Source organism: Petromyzon marinus, assembly GCF_048934315.1.
Source record: "Petromyzon marinus isolate PM22_M1 ecotype Great Lakes invasive population chromosome 84 unlocalized genomic scaffold, UKy_Petmar_22M1.pri1.0 chr84_unloc.3, whole genome shotgun sequence".
NCBI lineage: Eukaryota > Metazoa > Chordata > Hyperoartia > Petromyzontiformes > Petromyzontidae > Petromyzon > Petromyzon marinus.
Window position 1 is genome coordinate 486634 of NW_027422640.1, and position 16868 is coordinate 503501.

The 16868-nt window shown below is 47.7% G+C and overlaps 1 protein-coding gene across 1 annotated transcript; it reads left to right on the top strand.

Annotated features, from left to right (window-relative positions):
• The first annotated feature begins 1557 nt into the window (after positions 1–1557).
• Positions 1558–15297, top strand: LOC142908428 (uncharacterized). Its single transcript, XM_076059123.1, has 2 exons — positions 1558–1650; positions 14517–15297. Exon 2 carries the CDS (start codon positions 14555–14557, stop codon positions 15167–15169), a length of 615 nt encoding a protein of 204 aa, XP_075915238.1. The 5' UTR covers positions 1558–1650; positions 14517–14554; the 3' UTR covers positions 15170–15297.
• Positions 15298–16868: the final 1571 nt, after the last annotated feature.

Below are 16868 nucleotides of genomic sequence, written 5' to 3' on the forward strand. Positions count from 1 at the left end.
GTCACACCATAGTAATTCATGGGCAATTATGTAATTCTCTCTGTGTCTATCTCTCTCTGCATCTGTCTGTGTGGGTGTCTCTCTGCCGGTGTGTTTTTCTCTATATGCGTCTCTCGTGTGTCTCTTTGTGTGTGCCTCTCTCTGTGTGTGGATGTCTCTCGGTGTCTGTGTCTCTCTTTCCTTTTCCACGATGTGGTGTTGTATTTACATGCAAATTCTACCTCTAGCCCCGCCCACTTACCCTTGGGCTGAGCTTATCTCAAGCCAATATAACTTCGTGTTTCAGCAGCTTTCTCGCTATATTTTTTCACCTGATGATGATTGCTTGTGTTGCGATCGAAACGTCGTGATCTATTATCTTTTCTACCTACGTGACTTTACCGAAAGAACCAAAGAGTATTGTGATTGTAATTTTGATTGTGATCGTTGTGGTGGAGGTGGTGATATTGATGGTGGTGTTAACGATAGCGGTGATTTTGGTGGTTGTAATGGTGGTATTGATGGTGGTAATGGTGGTTGACTATTACCCCTCTCGTGTCCTTACTTCCACCACCAGGTTTAAGAATCTGCTGGTGTCTGTGCTGGAGGTGGACGTCTGGATATCTGTGCGGTCTGGAGCGGTGGACAATAGACTCCTGCAGCTCAACCAGGTGGACGCACTGGGCAGGGGGCAAGATTGTGGTGGCCTTAGAGACCCACTTACTCCTACAGAGAGCCATAGACTCACTCACAGAGTACACTTACACAGAGAGCCAAAGTCTCACTGACACAGAGCCATAGGCTCACTCACATGGAGACACATAGACTCACTCACACAGAGAACCATTGATTAACTCATTTTTTTTTTCGGTAAAGTGACGTATGTAGAAATACCATAAAATTATATTAAAATAAATCAAGCACGACATTTCGACTGCAACACAAGCGATCTTCATCAGGTGTAAAAACAAATAGCACATAGGGTGACATCAGCGCAACACATAGAGAGCGTTAAACTGCACGGAGGTAAATACAACAAGAAGATGAGAGACGAGAATTCAAAAAACCTAAGAAAAATTTACGTGATGCAATACCAGTCGGCCAACGACACAGTTAGACACTTGCCTGGCAGACCACGAATTTCAGAAGAGTGCTAAATTTCGTGTTCATCCTCTGGGTTGAACATACCAGCATAGACAGAGTGAACAAATACGAGGTACAAGATAGCAGAAATACATATACAGGGACACAAGAGGTAAGAAGAGGAAAGACGGACAGAGAAGCAAGAAAAAAGGGGCCGGAGGAATGAACAGAGGCTTAAAATAAGTAGCAGAGGTGGGGGGAGGGGCCGAAGGAAGCAAGGGGCACCCCACCCACCCCACCCACCCCACCCATCCCACCCCACCCCACCCACCCCACCCCACCCCACCCACCCCACCCACCCACCCCACCCCACCCACTCCACCCACTCCACCCACCCCACCCCTCCCACCCCTCCCACCGATCCTCCCCCCAACCCTCCCCTCAACGCTCCTTTCACTCCTCCCGTCACCCCTCTCCTTTCTGCTGCGTCAGGGCCAGAGGCTGAGAGCACGGCAGAGGAGGCTACACGGGGAACTGGGCCGCGTCAGGGGCGAGAGACGCGGGGCGACTCGACACTTCACAGCGTGGGTGAGTGTGGGGAGTTCGTGGTGCATGGTGGACGGTGGGTGGTGTGGTCCAGAATATAAACCACCTGTGTAGGATACACGGGGGATTTTTGATTGGTGCTTAAATGTGTGTGTGTGGAAGACGGTGTAGTGTGTGAGTGTGTGTGCGGTGGGGGGTAGGGAGGTAAATGTGTGTGTAACGCAAATGAGTATCTGGGGCGGTGTGTAAACATCACACATTGGGGAGACAAAGGCGGTCCGACGTGGTTCTGACCACTTACCATTTCGTGTACTATGCCGGCCTTCATAGGGGCTCAATAACAGCACTTGCCCCACCAGTCTGTGGAGCTCCATGGGGGATGTTTGTGTCGGAGCTCGTGCTGTAGGCGTAGACCACGCGCGACCGTGGATCCTCTATAGGGAGCGCGCGTCTGCTGTGGGTCGCATGGAGCTGCACGAGCGGACACCGCCGCAGCGATTCCCATACCGACTCAAGAGATCGGCGCTGGGAAACAATTGCGCTGAAGTGTGTTGCTGGGTGGATGAAGCGAGCACCACCATGGTGTGCTTGCCTTGTATGGTCAGTCGTGTGACTGATTATTATAATATATTAATTCACACCTTTGCACCGTGTCATGGCAGTTTCTCTGTTTTTCCTTCATTGCATTTTTATTTCAGAAATATTTCACCTGCAAAATAGATTGAGTTTGAATATCTCATGCGAAAGGGTGCCCAGGGCATGTGGGGTCGTCCAATTGCACAGTACTTAGCGCACATCACTACACACCCATGGACTAAATCCAGAGGCGAGTGACAAATGAATCAGTTCTGCCCCCCTCGCTTCACCAATCCGCACTAGTCGGCGTGGAGAAATATGGTTAAAAATCAACACGACCGACAGGGCATAGGGTGCCCATTATCCAGAAGGGCTTTACTTTATTTTCACATCCACATCTAATTGTGGATTTGGTTATTTTTCTTTAGTTATCTTTGTTGTATAAATACAACTTGACAAGATGTGTACTGCTTCATTCTGGTACATTTACTGTTTTTCAGTGCATTTCAGCACTGGGTGTGTTTGTTGGATTCATTGTTTGTCGATTTTTCATTGAACTGACAAATGGTGTAACCTGGTCCCTTGGGTACCCAGGCCTTCCTATAGTATAACTCCAGGAATCGGCAGATTTTAATTTTATTGTACCAAGTAAGGACCACTGAGCTATATAGCTGTTTTTCAAAAGCAACCTGGCCACAAATCATAGCTCAACGAAGTGGCATATCACATGGAAATTTGTAGCAGCCAAATACTGTAAACGCATATTTCTAAATGTGGAGGGAAAAAAACTCGAGGATCCAGAGAAAAACCCACGCCACCACGGGGAGAATATGCAAACTCCAAATATCCAGGCGTTGGAATCGAACCCACGATCTCCTGCATTCCAGGCGAAGGGGATAACTTGTTGCCACCACTGAGCCCCTTGTTAATCTGATGTGGTATACTGGTACAGCCCCTGGTGGCCTCGGTCACTTTACTGACCTTTGCACCATTGTGTAGTCGGTTCAATTGAGTCGCAGACATACTCTTTGGAGGCAACAAATTTATTTATACCAACACGAAGGGGTAACTTCCCTTTTACCAGATAACAACCTATGGTGGTGGACCACCAGGCTATCTGCGCTAACACTCTGGGATAGCTACAACGAGCAGGACTCCAGCTTGAGTCCTGCCTATGTGTTGGTGACTCTTCACGGATGTTGAATGTAGATCTTTCAGAAGACAACAGCAAAGCTGAACCCTGTTCCCTCTGGGGACCCGGTTTATATGCTCACCAGTCGTGGCCGGCTCCGCCCTTGGCCACGACTACCTTCTTGATTCCTATTGCAAGATCTCGCCCTGACACGTGACTACCCACTAGCCCCAACTTGGGGCCCCTGTGTAGACTTTACCCGTCATGTACCTTCCAGGGTCAACAAGAGTGCAATGGCCCACATTAACCTCATTCATGGCTGACACTTTCACACCCCTTCTATAGAGGACAGCACTGCACGCCACGCGTGGTACCACTCAGCGCCATGACTCAGCGCTCACCAAGCCCCACTAGGGCTGGTACTACACCCACATATATGGGGTGTCGGTGATGTAATTACATCGCACTCCGTGCCTCTCAGGCCGGCACTACACAGTGGTATTCCCGATGTCACTACATTACCCCCCCCCCCCCCATTCGTAGCATTCAGCCGTCCTGGCTGTCAACTCCCCCTTAAAACTAACTAAGTGAATAAGTTCTAGATTTGAAGCTTTCGTGACTGCAAGGATCCATACTCTTTGGTTCTATTCGGTAAAGTCACGTAGGTAAAAAATAAAACAACAAAAATCATGACGTTTCGGCCACAACACAAGTGGCCTTCATCAGGTGAAGGGGACCGTACTGTCATGAGGACAGCGTTGGAGTGAATACAGTCCAGCCCAGGTCGCGTCCTTTTAAGCTGTGTGGGAGGAAACAAAATGCTTTGACAAAGGAATTAGCATAAAATAACCGTAACGCACAAGAGGACCGGCACGGAGGGGGGGAGGGGGTGTGAAGTGGAACGTAGAGGACCGGCACGGGGCGGGGGGGGAGTTTACAAATGTAGGTGTGAAGTGAAATAAGCTTCTATGAATGTTTGGTATATCACTATTTGGATAAATACCATTGAAAATTACTTTAATGTTTGGTATGATTTAGAACATCTTTCCAATGGTTGCTTAAGTGAATAAGGTGATAAAAAGCGAGTAAAAATGACTAAACGCTATGTGTGCCTCAATAATTAACAATAACAAATAGCATATAAATACCCAAGCCCACCTATACAATATATACACTAGCTACAAATGTACAGAACAACACGAGAAAATATAAAACACGAATGCACGGAATCCCCTCCATCACCAACAACTCCCATCCTCACCGTGTAGCAATACCCATAAGCACAACAAAGGCTAGGTTCAGCCAATAACCGATATGGCCTACTGAGTGTGACAAGCAACTGATGGTGTGGGAGTGTGTGTGCATGGGTGTCACAAAATCCGAAGAGTTTTTGAGCGAGTCCTCGTGGCTGGGCCTCCAGTGGAGGTGGGCTCACTCTCCCTGGAGGTCCCAGGGGGAATATGCAACTGTCCAGTCGAATCCGGCTCCTCACGAAGAGCAGTAGGCCGGGTCGACGGGTTCTCCTCTCCCGAATCAAGTGAAGACAGCGCAGGCGGCGGCTCGGGGGACATCAGGCGCGCGGCACCTGAGGGAGGAAGCACACGACTCCGCTGAGGACCAACCTCAACGGGCACACATGCCAGCTCGCCGGACACATCTGTCCCTCGGCGCCCACAGTGTGGAGATGGAACAAACTCACAGGGAGCAATAAAGGGCTTAGGGCAAGAGGAGTGTACAAAACAACTCCGCCGCCCCAAGCGGATCTGGACACACTGCGGTCGAATGACCCGAATCACATCAACCAGCCCTCTCCAGGGTTTGAGCAATTTGGGCGATGTACCCACCGGTACCTGTGGACAGTGCAACCAAGCTCTGTCCCCAGGTGCCCACTCATGTTTTGAAGTATGGAAGCCCCTCAGCCATTCATTGGCCAATCGGCACGAATCAGAATTTACCCTGGAAGTCTCCCGCACTTCGGAAAGCTTTTGAAGGGTACAGCACACGGAGTCAGAGATTTAAGATTTTGCCTTGTTGGGTGCGGCTTGTAACTGAACATGAATCAGGGGGTCGTGTTCTCGCTGACCTGATGACTCAACATGAAGGTCAGAGTCCTGTGCAGCCACCTCAACCATACCATCCGTCTGCGGATTGTGCGGTGACATGCGTACTTTCTTGGTTCACAACTAACGCACACCTCTTGCAATAATTTTGAAGAAAATGTTTTGCCTTGATTGTAGTGGGTAATAAACTGGAGGAAGCTTACTCTGAGGCAACACATTTATTATAACATTAACAGGTTATTACAGAATGGGGTAATGGCCCCTTTCACGCGATACTCTATGGAGGTAGTCCCTCCAGACTAGCTTGCCTCTCACTGGCTATCACGGCATCTATAGTGCTGGGGCTTGAGTCTTCCCTTGAGTCTTCACTGGTTATCAGCTGGAGCTTTCACTGGTACAAGCTCAAGCCGACCCTAGCCAGGGGTTCTGCTCTGCCCATTGGGCTTTTCTCTTCAGGGCTCCAGGATGCTCTTCAGTCTTCGGCCAGACAACAACTGCTGGGACCGCTCAGGGACCTGACTTATATATAGGCTCCTGGCTCACTCCGTCCCTGGCCACGCCTTCCTTCTAGGACCGTCTCCGAGGGTCTGGAGAATGACATCATCTCCCCAGCCCCCTTCCCGGGATCTGGGGTCCCGACCGTTGGTCACGATGCTCCCCCAGGGATTGCCTTGGCAAACGGCCCGTCATCATTAATCCAGCAGGTTCAGCCTCCCCTCTGCTCCCTACTGACACAAGCTAGTACTGCCGGCTATGATTAGTGGCGATCATGTTCAACCATGCCACTACAATTACGTAGCCATTGAGGAATGCCTCAGTGATCTTTGCCGCCAACTGTTTGGGAAGCGGCCAGGCCACAGGCCATCATGAGAAATACTCGACTCCCACCAGAAAATATTTATTCCCACAAGCGGCTTCTACCGCGTGCACTGCACACACCCCTTCAACAAATTAGCAGCATCCTCAGCCATGCCAGGCCAGAAGAAATCCGACTTACGTGTGGCCAATGCTAGTTTATGCACACCCAAGTGCAACAGACGCTCGTGCACCGCCCAAATGACCTTACTCCGCAGGGCGGTGGGCACAACAATGTTGGAACATCGCATCTCTCCGCCCCAATGCATGAGCAATCCGCCTCTGAGAATGAAAGAGGTGACACCCCATCGATCCTCGCCCCCATCAGTCTCTCTGACACGGCATCGCAATTTAAGCAGAGAAGCGTCCTCAACCTGGAGGTGCCCCCATTCTTCGTGGTCCAATCCAATGACAGCATCACGCGCCACTGGATCCCCAGCCCCCTCAGATGTTACAACCTCGGCCGATGCCGTAAGGGTAGGGGGCGAGTGTTCGTTGCGCGGCTTACAGCGACCGGAGCCCGAAAAACTTGCGCAACTCTCGTTCGTGGGTAATCGCGACAGGGCGTCCGCGTTTGTGTGATGGGAGCCTTTGCAATAGGTAACCTGAAAAGAGTAGTCCTGGAGGACCTCCAACCAGCGTGAAAGTTCGCCAGATGGCTGGTCAACCTGCAGCGCGTACTGCAGCGCCGCGTGGTCCGAGCGCACCTCAAAGTCTCTCCCATACAAATATGGAAGATACTGTTGCAAGAAAAACACGATAGCTAACAGTTATCAGCGTGTGACACAGTACCGCTGTTCAGCCGGAGACAGCACTCTGCTTCCTTATGCGATAACACTCGACGCCATTGACAACTTGAGACAGAACAGCTCCAATGCCAGTGTTACTAGCATGTGGATCAAGGACAAACGGCAAGGAAAAGTCGGGGTAGTGGAGGGGAGGGGCGTTCACCAAGCCATCTTGGAGTGCAACAAATGCGGCCTCCTCATGGGTGGTGCCGATGTCACAAGTCGAGGAGACTGAAGTGCTGTGACAAAAGGGCCATTGCCTGAATCGTCTCTTACTATAAACATTTCATTTCAAAGCGGTGTTATCGAAGAAGTTTTTTTGGAAGATGAATAACATCGCGATGGGGGGAGGGGGACATAGCGGGATTGAGGGGGAGCGATTTGGGGTGTTATAGAGGTGGGTGTTGAGTAAAATAGTATCAGTGTCTTGTGCTCGAGCCTAGGGGCTATGCCAAGGGGCTAGGACATTGAGAACACGGATTCGAATGAACGTCTCATCTTGCCACATGCTTTTTTTACTATCTCCATCAGTAAAAAAATCAATCTACAAAGCAATGCTGCTTCTAAAATGGGTATAGTACTCTGAAGCATGTAAAAATGGTAATGTACTGTCAATCGTATTTTAACAGGAGCATTGTCTCTTTAAAGGTCACGGTTTTTGTTGTTGACATGAACTTTATTGGCTTCCACCTCCCTGTTCACAGAGATCGTCAATAGAGGCTGAAGTCTGTTACTCGCGCACAGTCAGTCGAGGGAGTGATAGCCCCCACTGTGCCCTTCAGCCCGTGGCGTTGCCTATGGGACTCATTGTCCCGTAACATCCCGAGTTCACAATGTCGATTAAAGCGACACCTTTGTTTAATAACGATCCATGAAATGAGTGGGACTTTATATAGTGTGACAGTCTTGTCTTTGGTAATACTGTACTCATGTTTGTTTCTGTTGCCTGGTTTTTAATTGGTAAAGCTGTGATCGTGTTTGATACCTCCACTGGTATCCGATTAATTTCTGCATCAAGCACAATATCCCCTTTGCTGTCTTCAAGTTCCACCATGGACACGCTCCTGTTTGCCTCTCCCATCATCTCATTCCCCTCCCAATGTTCTCCTATATCGTCCCTACCATCTCGCTTTACTCCCCTTCACTCATTCTCCGCCCAGCAACCAAGGCTTCCTGTTGGAACTTCTAATCAACCTTTACTCATTCGGAGGTCACTCATTCCCTTTTCTTTTGATGCAATTATTTGGGCCTGTCACTTACCATCCACAGATTTCTCCTGTGATCATCACTGTATGTTCTCTCTTTAGAAATGTAGGCTGAATGTACACCACCTTGTTCCCAATGATGATTGTATCTCACTGATGTGCACATCACCTTGACAGAGGCTCTTTTTAAAGGCACTCTAATTGATTATTTCTCATTTCACAGCCTCCACTACACTACTCAGCAGATTATACCCCACTTTGTTCGTCAAGACTTGCTTGAGGCAAATATAAGTATGGTCCAACAACTTCTATGACTGACACGGCACGAGTAAGACTGCCTGCAGTCCAACCAAAAAGGCTGCATCTTTGAAAGCTGGTTTCAAGCCTGCCCTCCACGTGTGTTAAAAGATCTTACTCACCCATGTGATGATAGTTGAGCCTCTGGGTGTCAGCATTTCTACTCTGATATTGCAAGTGTTGGTTACTAGTGATTTCTTTCATTTTTCTTAGGGTACCTCTCACTTTATACTCAAATGGCTCAATGCAGAAGGTGTAGGGTCTTTGGTTGCTGTGGCTTGCATGAGCTCTTCAAAGGGATATGACGAAGAGCGATTCTGCATTTGGGAGCATAATTACTTCTAGCATGCTAGTTTCTGCCTTCAACTGCTGAGGAGCTTGCCACTGGCATTTGTAATTGCGCAGGAAATATTGAAGTAGGCTCCCCTGAGCTGACTGAAGTTTGCAAAGTCATCCTTTATTTGACTGAGAGTTATTATTCAACTACTGCAGCTTTTCCATCAGGCCCCCTCTGTTCATGCCAGATCTGAGTTTTGCATTGCCTTCTTAGGCCCTTGTAGCAGTTTTTACGTTCTTTTTTCAATTAAACACCACGTTTAATCACTAATCCATTCATTTCCAATATTGCAACAGGTTGTTGGGCTGGTCTTGGCGGCGTTGTTTACATAATCTTGAAATTGTCCCAAACTGTTGGTTCCTCATTAGACAGGAGCGTGCATTACCACTGCCCACCTCCACATTACAACCATCCCCACCATAAGAATTATATCCAGTATGAGCTGGAGAAGCTTTTGTTGAACTTCGAGAGTACTACTAAGAAATGGGGTTTACGTTCATCCCCACATTAAACAAAGCACCTGCCTGGGTATTCTGTGTCATCGTATTCTCCCATCCCTCCACTCCCCATGAGCAGTGGGGCAGTTTTGGACAGAGCAGAACAATTTTTCCATACCTGGGGTGCATGTGACTAGCTCCAGTTTGGCAGCAGAGGTCATGCTCCGAATCGGTTGAACATAATTATCTCAGCTGCGTAACACACTGTGAATGCTGCATTGCCTGTCGCTCCATGTAAATCTCTGGGTCTTCTCAGCCAGATATCCCCTCCCTTCTCTACATTTGAGAAATTTGGATTCCTTTTAAAGGAACATCCACACTGGTTTTGCATATTCAAGTTGTCTACGATCCACCGTGGGCTTAACAAACTAGATTATGTGAGCAGCTTAGATCCTTGAATGATCTGGACAAATGCCCATCAGTGAGATACTAAGGCAGGTGAGGCAGCATTGGCTGGGTCATGTAGCCCAAATGCCCAGTCACTGTGTACCCAAACAGCTTCTGTTTGTCCAGATATAAGGGGCTTATCGCTATAGGCAAGAGTTTGACTGCTGTGTAACAGAAGGATGGTGGAGCTGTTTGGGCTTGCCAACAACTCGACCAGTGGTTTCAAGATCAGCGTCTCTGGAGGAGTTTTGTGAAGGATGTCCGCCTCCAGCAATAACGGAGGGCGGAGGAGTGATGCTCACAACAACGAGCGGAGTGCAGAAGGAGTAAAATGCAGCAAGGTGGAACAGTAGGGAGCACAGGTGGTAGATTTGCCAGTCATCCCTGTCACTCAACCCATGACACCTTTATCTATCCTGTAACCTCCTGCCCATGAGCCTTCGACAGTCCACATGACCTCAATGTGCACTTAGCCTGGCACAAACACTTTGTTGACGTCACCAATTTTGAGTGGCGAATGGCTTATATTGTTACTGTGTTTATGTACCCACCCCTTCATGTGCCGTACTGGCCTTCTTAGGTGCTCGCTAGCAGAACTAATCCCAATAATGTAAAAAACGATATGGGAGATTTTTCTCATTTGTATCTTGTATGTTTGTGTACATCGCCTATGTGTGTTTGTGGCGAGCCATGCTGCACAACAAACTCAGCCACAGTTATCAATAGGACGTGATATCTACACTGGTTTTGGGTCCTCTAGTTTGTGTCTGCATTAAATGAGTGCCTGGTACAATGGGTAATCAGTATAACCTATGAGACTATGAGACAAATGTGGCCAGGTGTGGTGCTGGCCATTTCTACCCCACTTTGCGTGCGGGTCTTCAAATGGGCTCACTAACAGCACTTGACCCACCAGTCTGTGGAGCTACATGGGGGATGATTGTGTTGAAGCTCGTGCTGTCGGCGTAGAAGACGCTCGACAGTTTATCCTCTGTAGGGAGCACGCGTCTGCTGTGTGTAGCGTGGAGCTGCACGATAGTGAAACCAATAGAGTTGTTGCGCCTTGGGCGTAAACATCAATGTATGTCCATTTGCCAGGTGTTATTTTTTTCATTTCCTGTGGAGATGTGTGCTGTATGAGAGAAAAAGCGACTGAGCTCACGCCCTCACCCCCTTCTCCCTATTGCATTATCTCCTCGTACTATTTGACTATTCATAAAATCATACGTATATAGTGACACCCCAGGGATAAATTAATATTGCTTGTTATAGCACATTCTTGTAGAAAGAACGCTGGTTAAGTCAGACCGGCCTGTATATGTACAGTTTAGATATTTAGTTTGCAGCAATGCAATACACACAGCTCAATACACAAAGAGTTAAATGTATAAATATCTCATACTAAAGAATGGATTACTTGGGTTTACAAACATGATGTACAAAACTCGTTATAGTCTCATGCTCTGCATGCTGTTGTAAATGCATGTGGTGCATACTCACTGACCAGACGCTTCGTTATTATTGATACTAATAAAAAATGTTAAATTAAGATTTTTTTTCATTAATTTCTCACGTTAAACAAATATAGGGAGGCGTTCATCCAGCGGTAGAGAGACAATGGCTGCTGATGATGATGTAACGTGCCGCTCATTTTGAAGGATTCCTAAGAGACAGTGCAAATGGAGATTCAAAGGCATAGGAAGGTGGTTGCACAGACACCTGGACCACTGCTGTCCTGTATAAGTGATTTATTTAACATAATGAACATTATAGTAACATTGACGCTGCCTCATGTGTGTACTTTAAGTTTTGGCTTCCCCACACAAACACACTACCTCCACAAAAGGTCATGTTTACTCATTTCTGTGAAGCGTATTCAAGTTTAATTTATTACGTATAGCCCTGTGAGCCATGCGGCTCTTAAGTCGGGTGCAACCGCAACAAACAAAATATGAATCTACATTGCAGAAAACTATTAAACCACAACCAGACCAAAATAAAGCTACAAAAACAATGTAACAGCAGTAATCATAGGAACTGTGATTTTAAAATTAACAATAAACGATATACATAACATGTACGACAAAACCTGCAGCCATAGCTGGCAGCACGACACTCCCAGTGTATGATGTCTGAGTGAGTCAGCAGCAGCGTGAGTGAGTGTATGATGTGCGAGTCAACGTATGATGTGCGAGTCAGCGTATGATGATTGAGTCAGTATTAGGTTGAGTGAGTATATGATGTGTGAGTCAGCGCACAATGTGTTAGTCAGCGCATGATGAGTGAGTCAGTGTATGATGTGTGAGCGAGTCAGCGGCAGAGTGAGTGTATGATGTGCGAGTGAGCCAGCACACGATGATTTAACCTATGTATGATGAGTGAATGGGTCCCGTTCAGACGGACGAGTTCATCGATGGTCGGAACACAGGAGGGGGAGAGAGACAGCTGCGAGGCGCTGTTATACTCCATGTTGTAAACCATACCATTAACCACGGTTAAGCTATCTGTGTTGCTAAAGTTGAGGGTAAGAATCCACCCATTTTTCGCCATATAGCATTGTGATATATAACGACTTATTGTTGGTAGCTTAGCTGATTGGAGAATATAGAGTTTATTGATAACATTGAGGTAATTTATATTTTAGTATTTTTTATTGGTTCATGATATAGTATTCATTATATATTGTATTGTATACCCAGTTACTGTGAATAGCTCATATGTGTAGGCCTTAACTTCAACATAGCCATTTCTGTGACCAGTCACAAGCTAATCACTCAGTTATTTCAATGCTAAATTCGCCTAGTTATTTCAATGCTAAATTCTCCTGTTTGATTTGTACTAGGTGCCTCGGTGAATGTATATGCTCTGACTTTAACATAGCTATTTCTGTGACCAGTTACAAGCTAATCATTCAGCTATTTAAATGCTAAATTCTATGCTAATTCCTTTGTCAAGGAGTGCCTCTGCGGATGTGTATACTTTAACTTAGCTATTTCAATGCTAAGTTATATGCTAATTCCTTTGTCAAGGGGTGCCTTTGCGGATGTGTATGCTTTAACTTTAATATAGCCTTTTCTGTGACCAGTCACAAGCTAATCACTCAGCCATTTCAATGCTAAATTAAATGCTAATTCCTTTGTCAAGGCGCTTTGTTTCTTCTCACACAGCTTAAAGGTCGTGATCTCAGCGTGGCTTTCTCACTCCAGCGCTGTCCTCCAGACAGTCTCGTCCCCTTCACCTGATGAAGGCCGCTTGTGTTGTGGCCGAAACGTCGTGAGAATATTATTGTGTTATTTTATTTTATCAATTTATTATTTTATTCTCATTCTACGTGACTTTACCGAAAGAACCAAAGAAGATGAATCCTTGCAGTCACGAAAACTTTAAATCGAAATTTAAGCTACCATTCTTAGATGTTCTGTTTGAGAGGAGACCTGATGGCTCATTGGGGTATTCTGTCTACAGGAAACCCACCCACACAGATTCCTACTTGAAACCTGATTCCCACCACCACCCAGCCCAAAATAATTATCTCATCAAAACTTCATACCATAGGGCTCATTGCATTTCGGACCAACACCACCTGACCAGTGAATTAAAACATGTACACCTGGCCCTCAAAAGGAATGGTTACTCTGACCGTACCATCCGCCAAGCTGTTTCTCCCTCGATACAGAAACAACCACTTGATACTCCGGCCAAAACCATCCCACTACCATATATAGCAGGCGTTACTAAAAAGATTTCAAAAATTCTAAACAAACACAAGATCCAGGTCCAGTTCAATACATTTCACAAAATTCGTGATCTGATCCCATCCGTGAAGGATGGCATTCCTGACTTACAGTACCCCGGGGTTTACAAATTGAGTTGTACCTGCGGTGATTGCTATATAGGGGAGACAAAGCGACATGTCTCTGACCGAATTCGCGAGCACAAATCAGATTTGAAACACAGCAAAACGAATTCTTTGCTGATCACTGTTACAACGCTGTGGGTGATCACGATATAATTTTCTCCGATACCAAGGTTCTTTGCAAACCCACGGGTTTTTATCAGAGATTTGTTCACGAGGCAATTCAGATCTACAAACACAGACACAATTTCAACCGAGAAGTTGGTTTCAAATTAAGCAACCATTGGAAAGATGTTCTAAATCGAACTAAACATAAACTAATTTCTGTGGTACAGTATATTTTTCAAGTAGTGGTACCCCAAACTTTCGCAGCTCTCAGCTCCCCCCCCTCCCGCTCCTGGCCCCTCCCCCTCGTCCCTCCTGGCCCCTCCCCCTCGTCCCTCCTGGCCCCTCCCCCTCGTCCCTCCTCCCGACTCGCGACGTGGAGTGAACTCGCCCCCGCGCCCCGCGCCCCACCCTGAGCGGCCCCGCCGCCCATTGCAAGAATGGCGGGAAGCGGACGCGGGGCCGACCGCGCGCCGCCTCTCGCGTGATTGGCTCGCTTCGCGTCACATGGGGAAGGCGGAAGAAGTGTATGGGGGAGGAGCTGCGTGGTTAGGGGCAGGGCCGTGGAGTCACGTGGTGGGCAATGATTGACAATAAGTGGGCAGGGATGGCTGTTACGTCATAGTGTACGTCACATCCGGTAATGACGTCACGATAAATAACACGCCCCTTCGTGACGTGTCTCACACTTGCTTCTGTCCGCGTGCCGTCAACTCGAGCTGAGCATGGTGCTGCTGATCGTTGGCGTTCTGGTCTTGGCCATGCTTGGGATGGGGATCTTCATATATCTTCTTTTTACGCTTTCCATTTCAGACTTTGACCATGAGACCACGACGCTGTCTACGGAGAGGATGGGCCTGCAGAATGTGGAGCTCTGTCAGAAGAGCAAGATGCTCCGTCTGGAGCTACAGCATCAGCTGGAGGAGTTCATGGAGAACCGAGAGACTCTCCAGAGAGAGATCAGGAGCCTGGTTCAACAGCTTAAAGAGCGCCAGTTGGAGCTGGAGCCCACGAGAGTGCCTTGCAGGGAGAGCAAGTCTCTCCATGCGGATTTTCTCCGAGACTGCAATGCAGCACAGCGGCAAATGTCGCTGCGCTGTGAAAACGAAGATCTCCGGAGGTCGCTGCATGCCCACCTGAGGAAGTTGAACTTCCTGAATCCGCAGAGAGGGCAGGAACAGTTTAGGCTGCGCGGGAAGCTGGTGCGTCACGAGGACATGTGGCATGGGGAAAAGAGGCTGCAAGAAGAGAACCTGCATCTCCGTAGCCAGCTGAAAGAGCTAATATGGACCGTGTCTCAAATGTACAATGCCACCACCACCGACGCCACTTCCACCGCCGCTGCCACAGCTTCCACCACCGCAACCGTTTCCACCACCACTTCTGCCACCACCACCAAGCCCAAGAAGATGAAGAGATTTAGCCATTGGTTCCGAAAATTGCTGAAGCGCAAGTCGGCCATTTAAAAATATTGGGAAAATTGTGAAAATGACACCACCCTAATTAAAACATTACTCAGAAAGACAAACATACCCCATAGAACATCAACAAAGTCATATATAAGACAAAATATCGTACATTTGCATGCAACACTCTAATAAATACTGTATTGTGAGCAAAACATAAAGTTACTTAAATGGAAAAAAAATCTGTTATTGTCACTTACCTTTAGTCCAGATGCCGGTCTGCTTGTCGGGAGGGGGCGTAATGAGTCTCTGCACACACGGGGGCGGTGGGAGGGGGGTGAACGTCCATACACACACACAACAGCGACAATCATACGCTGTATAGCCTTACCAGAATGTTGGGGCAAGCGCCTATGAAGCTCTGAATGGCACACGGGGTGAATGGCCAGCACCCCGCCCGGCTGCCTCTTTATCTCTCCATACACGAGACTCACAGGCGTACATGCGTCCGTGCACACACGCACAACAACAACGCAACAACCGTTGTTCACCCCTAAGTGGCGGTGACATCACCACAGCACTTGTGCCATGCTCGGTGCATTTTGAGGCCACGTGAAGTGTCGAAGGCTGGCTGGCAGGAGGTCATGTAATAGACGCAGGTGCCATGGATTGACTTAGGAAGATGATGGGCAGATGCAACAGCCGTGCTCCCCACTGTGCCAACTTTATTTGTGTCAGTTGTTTGGCGCTCTGCTCGTTGTTTTGAGCCTCGCTTCTCTGCCCTATGCTGTTGCTGGAGGGCAACTGCCTCCACCTCCCCAGCAGCGCCTTTCATGAACCTCCTCCACAGAAGCCGATCGTGACACTGCTGATACCAGTCATCAATAAGACCAATCAGCTCCACATCCTTCTGCACCACATCAGTCCATCTCTTCTCTACCCCGTACCACGCCCATTTAGCACCATCTATCCAGCCAAATTGAAGCTGCTTGGGGATGCCGTGACTGCATACGGACTGCATGACACAATCAACGCAGCCTCGCTTGCTGGAGGAGCCCACAGATGGGCATTTGTCCAGATATTCTAGGAATCTGTGAGCTTACAAAGTCCAGTCTGGTTAAACCCTGAATAGATCGTGGGCAAGCTAACCTTAATGTTCCTTTCGAGAGAGATAAGGGAGGGTATAACTGTGGCCGAGAAGACATGAAGATTTTTATGGAGTGACATGCCAGGTAGCTTCCACACTGTTGAGCAGCTGATGAAAATATAATGCTGCTCGAATTATTTTAAATGAGACCTCGGCTCCCAAAACGGACTTGATCATCAGCACACTGCCCACTCCACTCTCTCCTCAGGTGCCCCAAATACATGAGGAATTGAGGAAGGGAGCATTTTTATGATGTAAAATACCCAGGGAGGTGATTTGTTTTCGTGGGGCTGATGGTAACGGCCCATATTTTAGTAGCATGCTTCATGTTTAGCTGTAGTGTCTCCAACTTCTCCTTAGAGTGGGCAGTAATCACCAGATCATCCGCATTCATAATATGGTTTAACAATAGAGAGGCATACCATGACCGGCTCAGGCATCGATCAGCCTCCCATTATATCTATACCAGATAAATTCTACTGGTACATCCATGGAAATCGTCTCAAACTACGTAGTCAAAGAAAATGTTCAGTCGTGTAGGGGGCAGAGGACATCCATGTCGCACATTACTCACATTCTATCATCCCTTAGCTCCATTACGTCGATTTTTCA

Excerpts from the sequence above, each read along its gene's own strand:
- LOC142908428 (XM_076059123.1), top strand. The coding sequence starts at position 14,555 with ATGGGCCTGCAGAATGTGGAGCTCTGTCAGAAGAGCAAGATGCTCCGT.